This window comes from Scyliorhinus canicula, chromosome 6 (genome assembly GCF_902713615.1).
Source record: "Scyliorhinus canicula chromosome 6, sScyCan1.1, whole genome shotgun sequence".
NCBI classification, from domain to species: Eukaryota; Metazoa; Chordata; class Chondrichthyes; order Carcharhiniformes; family Scyliorhinidae; genus Scyliorhinus; species Scyliorhinus canicula.
Window position 1 is genome coordinate 78,472,635 of NC_052151.1, and position 21,923 is coordinate 78,494,557.

Sequence of the window (21,923 nt, forward strand, 5' to 3'; positions counted from 1 at the left end):
CGGTGCCGCTTCATGTTCCCATCTGGACCTGGAAACATTTATTAATTTCACTTTGAATTTCCATTCCTCTATCATCTTCACATGGTCCACGTCTGACAATTCCCTTCCCTTCTTTTACCTTTTTCAATTTCTGGGGATAGACTATCCATTAGTATCCATTATAAACCCACTGACTCCCACAGCTATCTCAACTACAGCTCTTCACACCCAACATCTTGTAAGGAATCCATCCTATTCCCCAATTCCTTTGCCACATCGCGGGCGGGATTCCTCCCTACCCAGTGGGGCCCAGCGCCGAGGAGTGGCGTGAACCACTCCGGCGTTGAGCAGCCCCAAATGTGCGGAATCCTCTGCACCTTTCAGGGGCTAGGCCGGCCCCGGAGTGGTTTGCGCCAGCTGGCGGGGAAGGGGCTTGACGCCACGCCAACCGGCACCGAAGGGCCTCCGCCGGACGGCGCGAGTTGGTGCATGTGCGGGAGCGCCAGCGTGTTCTGGCGTCATCCCAGCGCATGCGCAGAGGGGTTCGTCTCCATATTGGCAATGGCGGACCGCTACAGCCGCCGGTGTGGAAGAATAGAGTGCCCCCACGGCACAGGTTCGTCCGTGGATCGGTGGGCCCCGATCGTGGGCCAGGCCACCGTGGGGGTACCTCCTGGGGCCAGATCCCCCCCCTCCAAGGACCCCGGAGGCCGCCCACGCAGCCAGGTGACTGAAAACAATTAAAATATTTGGAGTTACTACCTATTAAGCACATGCCAGCTGCTGCATATTTGCTTGCATTTGGACTTCACAATTGGTGGTTTTCTCCCCACTTTGCTGCATGCTGATTCCCGAACGATTCAGTCATAATGAGCTGTTTTATGAATATAAAGTTGCTTTATGGCCAACAGGCTGGAACTGTGTCACAAACATTTACCAGGATAGGGTGTGAAGGCTGAACCCTAACCATAGCACGTGTGTAGGAAACATCTCTTCTTGTATGGATAGATAGCAATGAGATTTTTAATGAAACAAACCCGCATTATGTATTCCAGGTTTTACGCTTCTGGCGATGGATATGCCCAACACCGCACCGTTGGACCTCCAGCCACAGCCGCTTATTACCATGCTGCAGTTATTTGGCTGGGATGACATGGTACACCCTCAGCTAGTTTGCAGATACCTCAGTCATCTCATCGAAAACAGGTAGAACATTTGGTTTTCTTTTTCCCCCATGGCTCGGGCTCTGGGAATGGCACTGTGCCTATCAGGATTGCAACCTCCAGCTGCAAGGCAGTTCCTTGCTTCCACCATTGCGGTCCAAGGTACAATCCAGTGCCTGAAACTTCAGGTGGCACTATTTAAATACATAAAGTAATCATGGATTTGCCGCGCGATGCCCTGAAAGCTTTAACCACAATTATATTTTAGTTTTTTGGTGCTCAAGTTCCATTTTTGTATTCTTCATTACAGGGATGATTCTATGAACAACTACAACTCTTATTATATATAGTGCCTGCAATATAATAAAAGTCCCAAGGTGCTTCACAGGAGGACGATGACATTGAGCCACACAAGGTGGTTTGTGTCCCTGGCTATTTAGTTGTTATGTCGATTGTCCTTGAGGTCTCCTTAAAACCTGAGGGGTAGTAAGTTTTAAGTGAGGGAATTCCAGAGCTTTAGGGCTTGGACAAACAAAGGCCCGGCCACCAGTGATGTTGCGGTTAACATTGGGGATGCTGGAAATGTCAGAATTGGATGAGCACAGATGTCTCTGGGAATTACGCAGCTGGAGGAGATTTGAGCTGCGGCTTGACCAGAAGCCAACGTAGATGAGGGAGCACAGCGGGTGATAGGTGAATGGAGTTCAATGAGATTGAAGGCACGGGAAATAGAGTTTTGCAGAAACTCAAGTTTATTGCGGGCTGCATGCGAGAGGCCAGCTGGAAATATGTTGGGATAGTCAAGTCGAGAGGTGTTAAAAGCATGAATGTGGGTTTCAGCCTCTGATGAGCTGAGGAGTTGGGTGATGTTAGGATGTAGAAATAGGTAGTTTTTGTGATGATGCTGATACGTCATCGGAAGCTCATCTCCGGCTCAGTGATAAAATGAAAAATATAAATATTGACCTCAAGAAGAACAATGAATAAATCTTCTTTAGTTAAACAACAAGAGGAATAAGAATCTTCCCACCCAGAGTTTCAGAACAAAGAGCCCACACCAGTTTATTAATATTTACCGTTACCGTTAAGGTCACTTAAATATGTTCTCACCGGAGTTACCCAAGGCGCGGGACCTAACGGCCTCACCTTGGAAACCCCGACCAGGCGCTGTTTAGCACTGGTTTCCGCAAACATAGACCAGGAGTACTGGCACTTGGGGGAGTTTCCCCGCCGATCGGGGGCCCCTGGAGGAACGGGCTCTGAGCAGATTGGTACCCTGGCACTCCTGGTGCCAGCCGGGCACCCTGGCACTGCCACCCATGTGTGCCAAGATGTTCCTGTGGCATCGGGAGTGCCAGGGTACCAATCTGCCCAGAGCTGGGGATCGGGCATGGGGTGCCCTGTCCTTATGAGGTGGGGTGAGGGGGCATTGGTATGTTGGGGGGTCTGCAGGCTGTGATGGGGGGGGGGTTGTTCAGAGATCGGGGCATCATGTCAAAATGACACCCTGATCTCTTCCTGCACTGCCAAGCTGAGCTCGTTAGTGCAGGAAATGAGTCCAAGTATGACCTCGGCAGGACATTCCTTGCCAAGGTTCAAAAAAGCAGAGTTCTGTTTCATAGAGGGTTCGTTGGCGGCGCTGCAAGCGCTGGGAAACACCCCGCTAAGAGGGCCCAAAGCAGCATTGCTTCCTTTCCATTAACTTTAACAAGCTGGAAGGTTATTAGACTTAAAATATCAGAATAGAAGAGATAGGACAGCAGATGGAAAAACTTAAGCTATTCCCAACTGGAAACAGAAACTGAAAATAGAAACAGAAAAACAAAACTTTGAAAGGAAACTGACCTGCCCTGTTTCTAAGGAAAGAAAAACTGAACCTGAGACTTGGTAACTAAAACGACTGGGTAGACTGAAACTGCTTGAAATTATATAAAGAGATGCCGAGCCACCCAAGTAGTGGCTGCGGTTTGGAACTGGTGTGTGCAGCTCACTGAGAGAAGATAGCCAAAGTAAATGACAGGTGGATAGACCTGCACTGTAAGCAGAATAATAAGCTAACATCATCATCATGCACTGTGTGAAAGCCAAGTGACACTTAATCTCAGTTTGGATTTTGTGCGGGAAAAGAAGCTGGAAGATAGCCTAGTTCGAAGCTAATGGAATTTACAGGGGTCCCCACAGAGTCTCTTGTCCTCATTCTCTTGGTAAAGAACTGGGAGTTTGGATTTCTTATTTATTTAAAAATATTATTGGTCGCTGCAAAGATTGTATCAAAACTGGTGGCTCATGGTGGAATTTATACCCCCCAGACTAAATGAGGTGCGCTGGAATATTTGCTAAGGTTTAAATGAGCAAGATTTCCCAGTGAACATTTGTTGCATTTTTGGAGAAGCAGTTATGGCATTGTCAATTGCTAAAATTGTTCTGAGAGATAAGCTTTATCGCTGTGTGATTTGCAACAATTAACAAAGGTTAGTTTAATAGAATTAGCAGAAAAATTGTAGTTAGAGGTAAAAGCAAGAGACAGAAGTAAATAACTTTAAAGAAGTAAATAACTTCAAGATTTGTGTATTTTATAAGAGATTGTTGGGGGAATTAAGTAAACCTGAGTGAATTACATACATAGTTCTAAACCATATTGTTAAGTTCATGGTTCTTGTGTTAATAATAATTAATAATCACTTATTGTCACAAGTAGGCTTTGCTTAAGTAATTTATATACAATAAGGTTTGTGTTTAACCTGTGGCATGGTTCTATTGGTTAAAACAAAGGACAAAAAACAAATTTGCATACAGGCGGAGAGGCTTTCATCTTTATTTTTAATAAATTTAGAGTACCTAATTATTTTTTCCCAATTACGGGGCAATTTAGCTTGGCCAATCCACCTAACCTGTACATCTTTGGCTTTTGGGGGTGAAACCCATGCAGACACAGAGAGACTTTGCAAACTCCGCAAAGACAGTGACCCAGGGGCGGGATTGAACCCGGGTCCTCAGCGCCGTAGGCAGCAGTGCTAAACACTGCGTCACCGTGCCGCCCAAGCCTTTCATCTTTATGAAAATGAACTACTAGAGGCCAGAATCTGGAAGCTCGGACCTCGAACCGAGCACCCCCCCCCCCCCCCCCCCCCCCACCGCTTTCACAGGTGGATGAGAAGAAAGAAAGCAGGTCGGTCTTTGGATACTTGTGGTTCACGGAGGCAGCTGTGCATGTTAAAATGCTACAGCAAATATATGGTATATAATATGTAGTAAAGAAAAAAAAGTTATTGTGTCACAGCCTTTTGGCTAAGATGAGCATGAGGTCAGGTGTAATGCCTGGATCTGGTATGTCTCTCTTGTGGGGACCGTGAATTGGATTCAATTTGAATTAGCTTTTGGAGCAGGCAAGGAGCTGGATTAGGGGTTTGTTCCTGTCCACACTCTGAGCTCTGGCTTTGTAACTCTTTATAACTTTGGGGCAGCACGGTCGCATTGTGGATAGCACAATTGCTTCACAGCTCCAGGGTCCCAGGTTCGATTCCGGCTTGGTTCACTGTTTGTGCGGAGTCTGCACATCCTCCCCGTGTGTGCGTGAGTTTCCTCCGGGTGCTCCGGTTTCCTCCCACAGTCCAAAGATGTGCAGGTTAGGTGGATTGGCCATAATAAATTGCCCTTAGTGTCCAAAATTGCCCTTAGCGTCGGGTGGGGTTACTGGATTATGGGGATAGGGTGGAGGTGTTGACCTTGGGTAGGGTGCTCTTTCCAAGAGCCGGTGCAGACTCGATGGGCCGAATGGCCTCCTTCTGCACTGTAAATTCTATAATCTATGAAGGAATAATAAAAATAAATAGTGTCCAAATGAGTTGTGAATGGCTGCATTAAAGCAGCAGTGGTTATAATTGCTGCCTCACAGCACCAGAGACCTGGGTTCAATTCCATCCTTAGGTGACAGTCTGTGGCATTTTTACATTTTCCCTGTGGCTGTCTGGGTTTCTTCCGGGTACTCTGCTTTCCTCCTGCAGTCTAAAGATATGTAGGTTAGGTGGATTGGCCATGATCAATGGCCCCTTGGCGTCCAACAATTAGGTGGGGTTACGGGGATAGGGCAGGAGAGTGGGCCTAGGGAGGGTGCTCCTTCTGAGGGCCAGGCAGACCCGATGAGCCGAATGGCCTCCTTCTGCACTGTAGGGATGAACAGAAATGAAGGGATGAAGAAAGAAACAAGACCAGACCAGCCGAGGAAAAAAACAGAACAAGATGGATCCTGGTTATAATATTCTCTTCACCCAGAATTACATCTCTCCTCTCTCTTTCCACACACACACACACACCCACCGCACGTGCACACACTCCACACACTCCACACACACACACACACACATCCACTTCACTGTTAACATATTTTACTTCAGAGCATTTTAAATTAGCTCTTTTTGAGTTGTTTTTACATGTTCTCCCTTCTGCAGTCTGCAGAAATATAAAACCTAAACTATTTGAAACCCAAATCATATTTAAATTATATTGACCTTTTGGTATCCATTGTTCATCTCCTTGGCAACCTGGTCACATGATCATTTTCTTGAAGCCAGGTACTTTAACCCTATTTCTTAAAATGCTAACGCATATTGTTGACTTTTACCTCTAAAAGCACATATGGCAAATTTACTACAGCAATATATCACAATATTGACAAAGTAAAAATATTACACACCGTACTAATACTGAAAGATAGAAGCATCAAATGTAGCAACTGTAAAGCTGCTGATAATCAGACAACACAGAAGGTGGCCATTCAGTCCATTGTGCCTTTGATAGAGCTTTCCAATTCACCCCACTCTACTGCTCTTTCCCTATAGCGTTGCAAATATCCAATTCCCTTTTGAAAGTTGCTATAGAATCTGCTTCCACCACCCATCAGGTGGAGCATTTCAGATCATAACAATTCCATGTTCAAAAAATGTCTCCTCGGTCCCCCTCTGGTTCTTTTGCCAGTTATTTAAATCTGTGTCCGCTGGTTACTGATCCCTCATTCCGGTGGACACAGTTTCTCATTTAAGCCATCAAACCTTTCACTAATTTGAAGACTTCCATTAAATCTCACAAGCTTTTCTGCCGCAATCCCAGTTTTTCTAGTCTCTTCACATAACTGACGCCTTACAGCCCTCTCCGGCCCTGCTGCCATAGTGTCTGTCCACGCTCCCCATTTTCCTCTCCACCATCAACGGGCTAGCCTTCAGCAGTCTCAGACCCAATCCCTGGACTTCTATCTCTCCCACACACTCCACTTCTCTACTTTGTCCTTCCTCTTAAGGGTCACTTGTTCTAATTTATTCACTCAGGTTCAGGAATCTGTTCTTGTTTTTTTTTTATCTTGGAAGCACCTTGGGGCCTTTTTTATATCAAAGGTACAGTGTGAGTGCAAGTTGTTACAAGATTGTGCAAGTAATCAATAATGCATTATTTTTGTAAAAATTGAAACTCATTCTTAAGTCCGATTTGACAAGTGTACAGAATCCAAAGTCATTCTGTTGTAGTAAGAGAAAACCATTCTCCTCAGCAAATCTCCACGGTGTTCACTACTTGAACCAATCAAAATTGCATAACTACCTCATGCTGTGATGTAGAAAAAAAATCTGTTGGAGCCCAGACCCTTTCACCATCCAGTCTTGCTATATCTTTGCTTTCGTGGTTCATAACATTGTAGCTGTCAATTGTGTTGCTGTTGGAAGCACATAGGATTTCAGCTGGTCACCATAGCCTGAATGTACCCATTCCTTTTCCTTTTAAAATTTTCAAAACAAAATCTTTAAACAAAATTCTTCGCATTTCGTTATCTTGAAACATATGTATTTTATTGAAAAATCTATAACTTAAAAACAAAAATTTGAACTGAAATCCGAAGTCAGTATATGAAAGATTAACAAGGGATTTTGTTTCCAATCATAGGATTGTTACAGCACAGAAGGAGGCCATTCGGCCCATCATGCCTGCATTGGTTGACCGCATGAGCATTTCACCTGATGCTATTCTCCTGCCTTCACCCTGTAACTTGACGCATTTGTTTCTTTTCAAGTAATCATGGGAAACTGAATTGTAGTCCAGGAGATAGAGTTGCTGGAATTCAGGAAATTGAGGGTAGTGCAGTACTGAGGAAGGTACAAGGGCACAAGAGTGAACCTGCAGGCATGAAGGTGGTTTGAAGTGTGTCTACTTCAATGCGAGGAGAATCAGGAATAAGGTTGGTGAGCTTGAAGCTTGGTACCTGGGACTACAATGATGTGGCCATTACGGAGACGTGGATAGAACAGGGGTAGGAATGGTTGTTGGGGGCTCCGGGGTTTAGATGTTTCAGTAAGATTAGGGAAGGTGGTAAAAGAGGTGGAGGAGTTGCATTGTTAATCAAGGATAGTATAATAGCTGCAGAAAGGCAGTTTGATGAGGACCTGTCTACTGAGGTAGTGTGGGCTGAAGTTAGAAATAGGAAAGGAGCGGTCACTTCGTTTGAGTTTTCAATAGGCCCCCAAACAGTAACAGAGATGTGGAGGAAAAGATTGCAATGCAGGTTTTTGATAGGTGCAGTAGTCACAGGGTAGTTGTCATGGGTGACTTTAGCTTTCCAAATATTGATTGGAACCACTATAATTTGAATAGTTTAGATGGGGCTGTTTTTATCCAGTGTTTGCAGGAGGGTTTCCTCACACAATATGTGGATAGACCGACAAGAGGTGGGCCACATTGGATTTGGTACTCGGTAATGAACCGGGCCAAGTGTTACATTTGGTTGTGGGAGAGCACTTTGGTGACAGTGACCACAATTCAGTGACTTTCACTATAGCAATGGAGAGGGATAGGAACATACGGCAGGGCAAGGTTTATAACTGGGGGAAGGGTAATGCGAAGAATTGGGGAGCATAAGATGGAAACAGGAACTGTCAGGGATAGGCACAATTGAGATGTGGAGCTTGTCCAAGGAGCAAACACTGCGTGTCCTTGATATGTATGTCCCTGTCAGGCAGGGACAAAATGGTCGAGTGAGGGAACCATGGTTTACAAAAGAGGTTGAATGTCTTGTCAAGAGAAAGAAGGGGCCTTGTGTAAGGATGAGAAAACAAGGTTCAGTTAGGGCACTTGAGGGATACAAGGTAGCTAGGAAGGAGCTCAAAAAAGGGCTTCGGAGAGCTAGGAGGGGGCTTGAGAAGTCCTTGGCGGGTAGGATCAAGGAAAACCCCAAGGCTTTTTACACTTATGTGGGGAATAAAAGAATGACTAAGGTGAAGTTCGGGCCGGTCAAGGACAGTAGTGGGAACGTGTGCATGGAGTCTGAAAATATAGAAGAGGCCCTAAACGAATACTTTTCTTCAGTGTTCACAAAGGAGAGGGGCCATGTTGTTGAGGAGGATACAGGCTGGTAGGCTGGAGGAGGTAGATATTTTGAAGGAAGATGTGTTAGAAATTTTGAGAAGCCTGAGGATAGATGTCCCCTGGGCCTGATGGGATATATCCTAGGATTCTTTGGGAAGTGAGGGATGAGATTGCAGAGCCTTTGGCTTTGATCTTTATGTCCTCAATGTCTACAGGAATAGTGCCAGAAGACTGGAGAGAGGCGAATGTTGTCCCCTTGTTCAAGAAAGGGAATAGGTATAACCCTGGGAATTATAGGCCGGTTAGTCTCACTTTGGCCATAGGTAAATTATTGGAAAGGGTCCTGAGGGATAGGATTTATGATCATTTGGAAAGATACAGCTTAATCCAGGATAGTCAGCACGGATTTGTGAGGGGTAAGTCTTGCCTCACAAATTTGATTGTATTCTTTGAGGAGGTAACTAAGGACATAGATGAAGGTAGAGCAATTGATGTCGTATACATGGATTTTGGTAAGGCGTTTGATAAGGTGCCCCATGGTCGGCTCAGAAAGTAAGGAGGCATGGCATAGTGGGAAGTTTGGCCGATTGGATCAGTAACTGGCTATCACATAGAAGACAGAGGGTGGATGCAGAGCTGGGCTGAAAAGTGGCCGATGGAGTTTAACCCTGATAAGTGTGAGGTGATTCATTTATTTCGGTAGGACAAATTTGAATGCGGATTACAGGGTTAACGGCAGGGTTCTGAAGAATGTGGAAGATCAGAGAGATCTCGGGGTTCATGTCCATAGATCTCTGAAAGTTGCCACCCAAGTGGATAGAGCCATGAAGAAAGCCTACAGTGTGTTAGCGTTTATTAACAGGGGGATTGAGTTTAATGCCGTGAGGTTGTGCTGCAACTGTGCAAGACCTTGGTTAGAACACATTTGGAGTATTGTGTGCAGTTCTGCTCACCTCATTATAGGAAGGATGTGGAAGCATTGGAAAGAGTGCAAAGGAAATTTACCAGGATGCTGCCTGGATTGGAGGGTGTTTTGAGGAAAGGTTGAGGGAGCTTGGGCTTTTCTCATTGGAGTGAAGGAGGATGAGAGGTGACTTACTTAAGGTGTATAAGATGATGAGAGGGTTAGATAGGGTGGACGTTCAGCGACTTTTTCCTCGGGTGGATGTAGCTGTTACAAGGGGGCATAACTATAAGGTTCATGGTGGAAGATATAGGAGGGATGTCAGAGGTAAGTTCTTTATTCAGATAGTGGTTGGGGTGTAGAACACACTCCCAACTATGGTAGTGGAGTCGGACACTTTAGGAGCTTTCAAGCAGTTATTGGATAGGCATATGGGGCGGGATTCTCCCCGACCCGGCGGGTCAGGGGGCCTCGACGCCGAGGAGTGGCGTGAACCACTCCGGCGTTGGGACGCCCCAAAGGTCAGGGGCTGGGCCGGAGCCGGAGTGGTTTGCACCCTCCGACCGGCAAGGAAGGGGCTTGGCGACACGCCAACCGGCGCCGAAGGGCCTCTGCCGGCCGGCGCGAGTTGGCACATGCGCAGGAGCGCCAGCGTGTGCTGGCGTCATCCCAGCGCATGCGCAGAGGGATTCGTCTCCGGACCGATCATGGCAGACCGCTACAGCCGCCGGTGCGGAGGAATAGAGTGCTCCCACGGCACAGGCCGCCCGTGGATCGACGGGCCCCGATCGTGGGCCAGGCCACCGTGCGGTGCCCCCAAGGGGCCAGATCCCCCTGCTCCCCTCCGAGGACCCCGGAGGCCACTCGCGCAGCAGATCCCGCCGGCAAACACCTGGTGTAACATATGCTGGCGGGACTGGCCGAAAATGGGTGGCCACTCGGCCCATTGCAGGCCGGAGAATCGCCGGTGGGGGCTGCTGCCAGCGGCTGCCGACTGGCACGGCGCGATTCCCGCCTCTGCCAAATCTCCAACACCCGAGAATTTGGGCCGGCGGGGGTGGGATTCATGCCACCCGCCTCCCCCGGCGATTCTCCGACCCGGCGGGGGGATCGGGGAATCCTGCCCATGGTGTGCACTAGAATGATTGGGAGTAGGTTGATTTGATCTTAGTTTCAGACCAGTTCAGTACAACATCGTGGGCCGAAGGACCTGTACTGTGCTGTACAGTTCTCTGTTCTATGTTCTATCTAATTCCCTCATAAAATTTGAGAACAATTTAAATGTACACTTGCAATGCCAAGGCATACAGGGCCAAGTGCTGGAAGATGGGATTAGAATACTTAGGTGGCTGTTTTTGACCGGCGCAGACGCGATGGGCCAAAGGGCCTTTTCTGTGCTGTATGCCTCTATGAATGCCTCAATTTAACTTTCCTCCACCACACACTCAGGCAGTACATTCCAGTCCCTAACCACTTGCTGTGTAAAAATGTATTTTCTCACATTGCTCAAGCTTCTTTTACCAATTACCTTAAATCTGTGCCCTCTGGTTCTCTAATCTTCAGCCAATGGGAACAGTTTATCCCTATCCACCCTATCCATGATTTTGTATACTTGTATCAAATCTCCTCTATGCCTTCTTTTCTGCAACTTCTCCAATCCATCTTTTTCTCTCATACTTGGAGTCATTCTCGTAAACATTTTCTGCAGTCTTTCCAATGTTCACATCGTTCCTAAAATGCGGCATCCAGAACTGTACGCAGTACTGCAGCTGAGGTCTAACTAGTGTCTTATACAAGCTCAAAATGACCACCTTGCTTTTTACTCTATGCCCATATTAATAAAACCTCGGGGTCTGTATGCTTTAACTTCTCTCTCAACCAGTCCTGCCACCTTTAATGACTTATGTACATACACACCCAGGTCCTCCTGCTCCTGATCCACTTTTACATTAGTATCCTTTGCTTTATACTGCCTCTCCATGTTCTGCGTCTCCATGTTCTTTCTACCAAAATGTATCACCTCACAATTTTAAGCATTGCATCATTCCACCACCTTTTTGAAATTCTACACTGTCCTCAGTTTACAATGCCTCTAAGTTTTGGTAATCTATTGATGTGACCTGTAAAGCACCAAGTGATCATTTAAAACCGCATTTTGTGCCTCTGATCATTGCTGGATGCACTTCTTCAAACCTGTTCTGCAGATTGCAGATTTGGATTTTAAAGCTGAGTTTCAGTCCTGTCCAAATGAAGGAAACAAGACATTGCAGATGTCCAACTGTTCTTCGACTTTGTTTCTCCTCAGTGCTTTAGTGGAGGCTCTGACAAGTTTAGGATGCAGCTCATACCAAACTTCATCGGTCCATTCTTGGTTTCGCTGTGTGTTGCAGCAGCATATGAATCAGCCTCTTGGCGTTACAGAGAAGCTGGACTCCACCCACACAACTGGTAAGAAATAAACATGGAATAATTTGAGTTGCTTAAAGATAAGGTAATGGGAAAAATTGTTACCTTTACTGAGGTGAATTCACCAGTTCTTAGCTACAAAGCACTGTATTGCCACTGACTAGTAAAGTTCCGAAGTAAAATGAATGTGTTTGGAAGTGTATACTGTTCTTGATGTTGAACGACGTAAAGATGCGCCAAGCTATCTCAGCAGCTAGAATATGTTTACATCCACTTTGTAACACAATACGTCTTATTGAAACCCCAGAATGTAATTTCCTTTATGAAAAATGAAAAAAATGAAAATCGCTTATTGTCACGAGTAGGCTTCAATGAAGTTACTGTGAAAAGCCCCTAGTCGCCACATTCCGGGGCCTGTCCGGGGAGGCTGGTACGGGAATCGAACCGTGCTGCTGGCCTGCTTGGTCTGCTTTAAAAGCCAGCGAATTAGCTGAGTGAGCTAAACCAGCCCCTGTATTAATGTGGCATACATGGTCACTAATAAGATAGACCCTGTGAAACCCAGAACAGATTGGCTGGCCGTTAGTCAGCCAGCACCAACTTTCTTTTCTATTGAAGTCATTCATGTCTGCTCTGCTTCCACCAATTAGAGTTAGCATCTATCCCCGAGCATTATCTTTTAGTAACTTAGATCACCAAGCTACACTGCCCTGTTCTCTAACAGAAACAAGGCATGCATTCAACAGTGATGGGATATGATGATAGAATTCAGTACTAGCTGCTATCCTAACACCAAGGAACTGTTCAGTTGCTTAAAACTGAGAACCACAAATGACTTCCCTAATCTTCCAGCACTATGTTAACTTTCGCCTCAAACTCTTCATGGAAGAAGTTGCATGTTATACCCGTGAGTTATCTGAGACAATTGTAATTGAAAAAATGGCTGTGATTTACTATTATTGTCTTTAAATTCAAGCCTGTGTTTTCAGAAGTTTAATGAACAATTCTTTTCGAACTTGCATTTTAATAGTCACCACATAGTGATTGTATAGTTGCACAATGCTCCACTTCTCCAGCTTCCACCCTAAACACATTAAAGAAGCCATCCGTACACACAGGATCTGCTCAGACGAGGAGGAACATAACAGACGTTGAAAGATGTACTCGTACAAACGGGATATGATGCTCAACTCATCGATCGACAGTTCCAATGCACCACAGCAAAAAACGCACCGACCTCTTCAGAAGACAAACATGGGATACAACCGACAGAGTACCGTTTGTCATCCAGTACTTCCCTGGAGCGGAGAAACTACTACATCTTCTTAACAGCCTTCAACACGTCATCGCTGAGGACGAACATCTTGCCAAGGCCATCCCCACACCTCCAATACTTGCCTTCAAACAACCACGCAACCTCAAACAGACCATTGTTTGCAGCAAACTACCCAGCCTTCAGGAAAACAGTGATCACGGCACCACACAACCCTGCCATGGCAACCTCTGCAAGACGCGCCAGATCATTGACATGGGTACCACCATTACACGTGAGAACACCACCCACCAGGTACTCCAAACAGGTACATACTCGTGCAACTCTGCTAACATTGTCTACCTCATACGCTGCAGGAAAAGATGTCCAGAGGCATGGTACATTGGCGAGACCATGCAGATGCTATTACAACGGATGAAAGGACATCGCGCAACAATCGCCAGGCAAGAATGTTCCTTTTCAGTCGGGGAACACTTCAGCAGTCAAGGGCATTCAGCCTCTGATCTCCGGGTAAGCGTTCTCCAAGGCGGCCTTCAGGACGCGCAACAACGCAGAATCTCCGAGCAGAAACTTATAGCCAAGTTCCGCACACATGAGTACGTTCTCAACTAGGACCTTGGATTCATGTCGCATTACATTCACCCCCCATCATCTGACCTGGGCTTGCGAAATCCTAGCAACTGTCCTGGCTTGAGACAATTCACAACTCTTTAACCTGTGATTATCCCTCTCTGCAGTTGCTTCGTCTGGACCTGTAAAGACTTAATTACCTGGAAAGACCCGCATTCAAAGTATTGTCTTGCATCATTAACTTTGTCTATATATGTGTTTCTGGAACCCACCTCTTCATTCACCTGAGGAAGAAGCTGTGCTCCGAAAGCTAGTGATTTAAAACAAACCTGTTGGACTTTAACCTGGTGTTATAAGGCTTCTTACTGTGCACTTATTTTAGCCCTAGTTCCAATATTCAAGAAAAATCAGATGCAGATCATTAAAATAGTTTATTTTCTTACAGGGAGGAGGAGTGTTGGTTTGAGTAGGTAAATTGTAGGGTTGGGATTATTCCCATAAATCTGCAGTTGTGATTTTTACCATGGCAGGTAGCTCATTTTGAATCTCACAGACAGACAATAATTTAGACAACTTCAAACTTGCAACACCAATGCCTAGGGCAAAGGATTCAGAAGTGTGTCAAGTTACCATATTCACGGTTGAGTTTTACCAATCAATGAAAATTCTGTCAAAGGAGCCATTAGTTAAGGTTGTTAAGTTTGGAAAGATTTAAGGTAATGCTTTTGGGGAGAGCAAACAAAGCAAGGGAATATTCAATAAATGGGAGGATATTGTGAAGAGTTGATGAAGCGAGAGGAGACCTCGCATGTTGCAGGTCTCGGAAGGTGGTAGGACAGCTGGAAAAGGTGGTAAAGAAAGCATATGGAATGAGCTATGAGGAGAGATTGGATAGGTAGGGTTATTTTTCTTAAAATAGAGGAGGCTAAGGGATAAATAACCTAATTGAGGTGTACAAAATTATGAGGCGCCTCGATATGGTAGACGGGGCAGACTTGTTTCCCCTCGCTGAGGGGTCAATTACCAGGGAGCATAGATTTCAGGTGATTGGTAGAAGGATTGGTGGAGACATGAGGAAAAACATTTTCATCCAGAGGGAATTCTGGAATTCTGAAATTCACAGCCCAAATTGGCGGTTGAGGCTGAAACGCTCAACTCATTCAAAAGGTACCCGGGTCTGCACCTGAAGTGCTGTAACCTGCAAGCCCAAGGACCAGGTGCTGGAAAGTGGGATTGAAACGAACGGCAAGCTTCTTTTTCTTTTCTTTTTTTTGTTGGCAGGCGCAGGCACGATGGGCTGAATGGCCTCTTTCCGCACCATACCTTTTCTACGCTTGAACTCGTCAGTAGCATTTAATTCTATGTAAACTGTGCTGAAATATTATGTTGGAATGATAATCTGCTCATTTCCATTCACAAATAGGGAGGGTAAACAAGGAGCAGTTGGCAGGGTTAACCAGGATTGTGTATAAGCTGCCAGAAGTGGAAAGCCTACTCCTCCAGGCTCAACTTGATCAGTCAGCAGTAAAGGTGGAGCCCAAAACTGCTGTCTTCATATTCATTAAGGTAATGTCTCTTCAGAAACAGAGGCGGGGAATAAAATATTTTCCTCGCACAGAGATTGTCTCTGCGCTTTTAAAATCCTGTTAAGCATACTTTGTACAAATCATGCTTATTTTGTGCAGCGCCATAATCATTATTGTAAATATGAATTAGTTCTCAATTAACCTGACTAAATAAAGGTGAAGTAAATTTTTTAAATGTAGAGTTATGATCTCGTCACCTTATCCCACAAGCAATTATTTCAACATGTAACGCTGAGAGTGGTGACTTCTTTCTCCTCTTCACTGAAAACAAAAGCTCTCTTACAAGGGATCTTACTTGGGGCTGGACCTTACTTAGGGCTGGGAGAGGGAGCAGAAGTGGAGAGCTGATTTTAGGCAGGAAACCAGGACGTACGGGTTTCCCAGGTGCCCTGCTAATGTTTTTTTAAAACATTTTTTTCAACAGGTTTTCCTCCCGACAGGCAGCCTCATTGACAGGACTGTTGGGTGGAAAAACAGCAAGGGAGCAGGTGAATCTGGGATCACAGATAGAGATGGGGAAGTGGGGCAATGGTCAGACATCGCGGGAGGCAGTGGGGTCGATTGGACATCACACGGGCAGATGAGGTTCACTGACTGTGGGGATCTGACTGTGTGCGGATAAGCTTGTTGGTCCTGAGGGAAAAATTCTTTCTTCTAGCTCACAAGCAGTGCTTAATACATGGCTCTTGGTTCTTCTCCTACTCACCTCTGTTATTATAGAACATAGAACAGTACAGCACAGAACAGGCCCTTCGGCCCTCAATGTTGTGCCGAGCAATGATCACCCTACTCAAACCCACGTATCCACCCTATACCCGTAACCCAACAACCCCCCCCTTAACCTTACTTTTTACACTACGGGCAATTTAGCATGGCCAATCCACCTAACCCGCACATCTTTGGACTGTGGGAGGAAACCGGAGCACCCGGAGGAAACCCACGCACACACGGGGAGGACGTGCAGACTCCGCACAGACAGTGACCCAGCCGGGAATCGAACCTGGGACCCTGGAGCTGTGAAGCATTTATGCTAACCACCATGCTACCGTGCTGCCCAATAATCCCAATTATGTTGGGATTCCCCGTGCTTGGGAATCCTCACATCAGTGAGTTAAGAATAAAGATGTTGTCAGTATGAAGATTATGGAGCATCCTTTTTAAAAAATAAATTTAGAGTACCCAATTATTTTTCTTTTCCAATTAAGGTGCAATTTAATCAGCACATCTGTGGGTTGTGGGGGTGAAACCCCTGCAGACACTGGGAGAATGTGAAAACTCCAGACAGAGAGTGACCCAGGGCCGGGATTCGAACCCGGGTCCTCAGTGTCACAGTCCCAGTGCTAACCACTGTGCCACATGCCACCCTTACAGAAGTGCTTAAAAGGTTTCAATGACTGACCCATCTCATGAGAGCAGATTGGTCACCCACTCCCCAACCCACCTCTGTAACAAAAGTTTGACGCTGTTTGTTTACAGGGGAGGTGGTGGTGTAGTGGTATTGTCACGGGACTAGTAATCTAGAGACCCAGGGTAATGTTCTGGGATCCTGGGCTTGGATCTCACCTTGGCAGACAGTGAAATTTGAATTCAATAAAAATCTGGAATTAAAAGTTCAATGACGACCATGAAACCATTGCTGATTGTCGTAAAAACCTATCTCGTTCACAAATGTCCTTCAGGGAAGAAAATCTGTCGCCAATACCCTGTCTGGCCTACATATGACTCCAGACCCACAAGCATGCAGTTGACTCTTAACTTTCCCCCCCCCCCCCCCCCCCCCAGCCACCCAGTGAAATAGTCTGGCAAGCCACTCAGTTCAGGGGCAATTAGCGATGGGCAACGAATGCTGGCTGAGCCAGTCATGCCCACATCCCAAAAACAAATTTTTATGAAAAATGAAATGAAATTAAAATCACTTATTGTCACGAGTAGGCTTCAATGAAGTTACTGTGAAAAGCCCCTAGTCGCCACATTCCGGCGCCTGTCCGGGGAGGCTGGTACGGGAGTTTGAGAATTGTAACATTTTTACCTTCTCGCCCTCGACCCATGAGTTATCCTATCCTAGACCTCCGGTAGAGCGACTTAGGAAATCAACAAATGGCTGTAAAGAAGAGCGAGTATATTAGCACCTCTGTTGGTTACTTGCTGCAGAGTGGCTTCAGTAGAGTCTGGAGCAGATTAATGCTTCAAATTTTGGAACAATGTGCTGGGGAAACCTTACGAAGAGAGAAGAAAAAAATAAAAGTGTATAGACCCCTTATAGATGTTGTAAATGATGGTATTTCCCTTTTTACTGCTCAACAGATCTGCCAATTTATTTTACAAATGGTATTCGGCAGAGACAAAACATATACTTCACACCATTTCAAAAAACATTATTTAACATTTGGATCGGTATCACAACATCAACAGTTCTTCTTTGAAGGAAGTGACAATTTGCAATATCAAATTGCTTTTATCTCATTTTTCTGTGTTCTGTATAGAGCTATTCTTTTATACATGTAGTCAGATCATATTTATAAATCCTACTTACTCATGTTTTTCTGCAGGCAGTTGGCAAGACTTACACTCGGTTACAAACTCTAGCAGACAAGTCTGCCTTGGTGTCAAAAGCCTTGGATTATGTAGGTGACATACTGAAGTACACTAAGCCATATTTAGCTAACAAAGGGCTACCTGAAGGTTTGCAGTTGATGTACTGGACTGTTGGTAAGTGCCTTCTCCTTTCGGAGTGATTGGTAACATAAAAGTATGCAGAAATTACAATGTGGAACTGGATCACTCAGTCTATCAGTGCATTTTTCTATTTATTCCCCCCCCCCCCCCCCCCCCCCCCCCCCCCCCCGTGGGCAGCATAGCATAGGTGGGCAGCACAGTAGCATAATGGTTAGCACTGTTCGCTCACAGCTCCAGGGTATTCCTGGCTTGGGTCACAGTCTGTGCGGAGTCTGCACGTTCTCTGCGTGGGGCTCCGTCGGGTGCTCGGGTTTCCTCCCTGAAGTCCCAACAGACGTGCTTGTTAGGTGAATTGGGCATTCTGAATTCTCCCTCAGTGTACCCAAACAGGTGCTGTAGTGGCGCAACTAAGGGATTTTCACAGTAACTTATTGCAGTGGTAATGTAAGCCTACTTGTGACACTAATAAATATTATTATTATCATAGGGCGGGGAAGAGGGCCTAGATAGGGTGTTCTTTCAGAGGTTTGCTGTAGACTTGATCGACCGAATGGTTTCCTTCTGCACTGTAAGGATTCAATGCTTCTATGATTAAGTTTGATTCGGGCAGGATCCTTGTGACAAGGAAATCTGAGCTTCCAGTGCTAGAATATTCCTCTTAAACCTGGATTTTAGATCTGTTGAATTTGAAACTTCAGTATGTAATCCTTTGGCCAAAGAATACTGGTTAAAGTGAAACTACTGTAACATGATAGGGAAGGTAAGAAATGTCATGCAGTACAACTTCACCATCGTGTGTGATTTGTAACATAGGATGGCACAGTGGTTAGCACAGCTGCCTCAAAGCACCAGAGATCAGGTTCGATTCCTACCTCGGGTGACTGTTTTTATTTGGTTTGCACTTTCTCCCCATGTCTGTGTGGGTTTCCTCTGGGTGCTCCGGTTTCCTCCCACAGTCCAAAGAGGTGCAGGTTAGGTGGATTGGCCATTTTAAATGACCGCTTTGTGTCAAAAAGGTTAGGTTGGGTTACAGGATAGGATGGGGGAGCGGGTCTAGGTAGGGCACTCTCTCAGAGGGTTAGTACAAACGTCATGGGCTAAATGGTCTCCTGCACTGTGGAAATTCACCGATGTGTCACATCGGCTGTCAATCATACCTTAAAGGACCAAAAATATTATGGGTGACAACTCATTTGTCAGTTCAAAGGTTTTGTTTTAAATTAATTCCTTCCTCGATGGGTAGAGTTAAAAAGAGAAGTACGTGTTTGCATTGAATCAGAATCTCACATGACAGAGGTCTCGCCGGCCAGCTGGAGAGCCAGCGAGAGCCCCACATCACCTCCTTTCTGGAAGATCTGCTGAATTGTGCCAATCAGGCAATTGACAGGGCAACAGTAGGCATTGATCCTTTTGCGGGGAGGGGGGGGGGGGGGGGGGTGGAGATCCCACCTCCCAAGGCTGCCGGTGAGACGGAGGCTGGTAGCTGTGAATTGCAGGCAGCATCACCAGCGGAGCGTTGGTAGCTGCCAGAAATGCACCCAACTGAGGCTCTGGATTGTCACGGGACTCTGCAGGCGAGTGGTGGTAAGGTGGGGCTACGGGGGAGAGAAGCCATTGGCAAGAGTATGGTGCTAGCTCCTTCTGATGCTGCCCTATGTGGGGTTAAAAGGAGTGAAGACCTGGTGGGGTTCCTCCGATGGACCTATTGGGGACCTGCAAAGGAGGTCTCCCGGCCTTTCTTTTCTCCCTCCCCAGATAAAACAGAAGTACAATGTTAAAGTAAGACTGAATTGTGGACCTGTTTACATATGCAGTGTCTTAACAGCATTAATTCTGAAACTGTATGCTATCTAAATCTTTAAAGCATAGTCTGTACCGATAAATGTCTTTGTAGTTTGAGAGAATTTCTGTGAATTGGATAAATTGTTGGAATGAAATTGGGTTCGTTTAGCAGGAGACTGATTAATAGTCTTTGGGAAAGCAGGGTGGAATGAAATGATTATAATACTGCCACTACAGTCCTTAAGGTTGAATATGATGTGAAGAGATTTTCCACAATTACAAATTGTGCACTGCGGGATACTGTACGTTGTCAAGCAGAGATTATTGCACTGTTGTACACAGATCATGTCAGCTAATGTTAATGATTTTATTTCAGGTAGTGCAAGTCGCTAATGAAATGACCATCGCCTTTGACAGCATTCCACTTTGATCTTGTGTTTGTTGTTAAAACCGCGTTGTTATAGATTGAGAACTTTCATCTCCAAATGAGAGCAGAAATCTGAATAGGTAGCTGAGCTGGGGGAGGAAAAAGTGTCAGCTGCAGTGAAAAGCACATTTATGAGATAAAAAGAACATCTCTTTATTCCTTTGTGCAAAGAAAGGAGAAAAAATAAATAAGCCCCATTTACCTTGCACTGGACGTGACCCAAATAAATTCAGATCTGTTTATTTCTAGCCTTCGGTATTCTACCTTATTTCTAAAGAGCTTATTTTGATAATTATGCGCTTTTCAAAAACTGCTGTTTTTTAAAACAAAAAAGTCTTTATTATAGATTTTGCTTCATGACCATAAGAATCTTTGAGCTGCACTAATTAATGCACTGTGAAATGGTTGAATGTTACAGGGTCATTTACAATATTGAACTTGAATTCTCATGTCACCTGATCCACTCGAGTTTTGCCATACAATTAGAGACTTTATTGAAAGTTTGAACTGAATTACATCCTCACAGTTGGGCAAGTGTTATTGAGGAAGACCAGGTTGAATGTGACTCAATGAATGTGTAACTGACTGACAAGCGCCACTAAGGTTAACAGGCCAAATAGGCTTTTTAACACTAAAGTACACAAGAATGCATTTCCATCCATTTGAATGTGGCAATCAACAAAACTATATCAACGTTGAACGTAATTACGATGCATTAGACCAGATTTTGCAGTGTGTGGTGAAGCGACATTGCAGATTTCCTCTGTCAGTTTTGAATTTGGCGCCAAGTCAAAGTGATCTCCGGTGTCCAATAACAGTGAGGTCATCAAACAGACTGAGCAGCCAATCACATTGAAGTGTTCTCATAGTCAGCAAACCAGAGGTGACATGCACTGATTATCCTTCATTTTATTTGCATGTTGCAGATAGTAAAACAAATGATTGGGACATGCTCATGGGATGATGGTGGAAGCAGAAATCATAACCTATAAATTATTTAAGAAATATTAGGTTTTTGTTCATCAGAAAAGGAGAAATTTAGTATTCCTCAAAAAAGTTAAAATGTTCAGGGCACGTCAAGGTTTTCAGCATCAATTATGACATTTAATACTCTTTAAAAAGCCATTTATAAAAATGTGATGATGGAATGTGCACATTGCTGGCAAGGCAAGAATTTGTGCTCATCCTTAATTGCCCTTGAGACTGTGACAGACACCTCCTTGAATCACTGCAGTCCACGTCATGTAGGTGCACCCAAGTGTTGTTCGGGAGAGAGTTCCAGGATTTTGACTCGGCGATAGTGATGTAACGTTGATATAGTTCCAAGTTGAGATGTGCCTTGAAGGGGGGCTTGCAGGCAGTAGTGTTCCCATGCACCTACTGCCCTTGGTGTTTTAGGTGGTAGAGGTCCTGAATTTGGAAGATGTTGTTGAAGGAACCTTGGCAGTTTGCTGCAGTGCATCTTGTAGATGGTATGTATTGCTGTCACTGTGGTGGAGGGAGAGAATGTTTAAGGTGGTGGAAGGGGTGCCAATCAAGTTGGCTGCTTTGTCCTGGATGGAGTCTAACCTCTTCAATGTTGTCAAAGCTGCACTCATTAAGGCACATGGGGGCTATTCTATCACCCACTTGATGTGTGCCTTGTAGATGGTGGACAGGCTTTGGGGAGTCAGGAGGTGAGTTACTCATCACAGAAATCCCGGCCTCTGACCTGCTCTGGTAGCCACGGCGTTTATATGGCTAGTTCAGTTCAGTTTCTGCTCAATGGTAACCTTCAGGATGTTGATAGTGGGGGAATTAATCAGCGGTAATG

The 21,923-nt window shown here is 45.3% G+C and overlaps 1 protein-coding gene across 3 annotated transcripts in view; it reads left to right on the forward strand.

Moving 5' to 3' along the window:
* mms22l (MMS22-like, DNA repair protein) overlaps positions 1–21,923 on the forward strand; it is a 214,926-nt gene that overhangs the window by 163,278 nt on the left and 29,725 nt on the right. For all 3 annotated transcript variants that reach the window (XR_005460951.1, XM_038799546.1, XM_038799545.1), the window contains exons 16-19: positions 1,035–1,185; positions 11,696–11,838; positions 15,063–15,205; positions 17,775–17,934. Coding sequence is in view for 2 of the 3 variants with exons in the window: in XM_038799546.1 (XP_038655474.1) it covers positions 1,035–1,185; positions 11,696–11,838; positions 15,063–15,205; positions 17,775–17,934 (597 nt within the window). In the remaining variant the exon portion in view is untranslated. The remainder of the gene's footprint in view (positions 1–1,034; positions 1,186–11,695; positions 11,839–15,062; positions 15,206–17,774; positions 17,935–21,923) is intronic.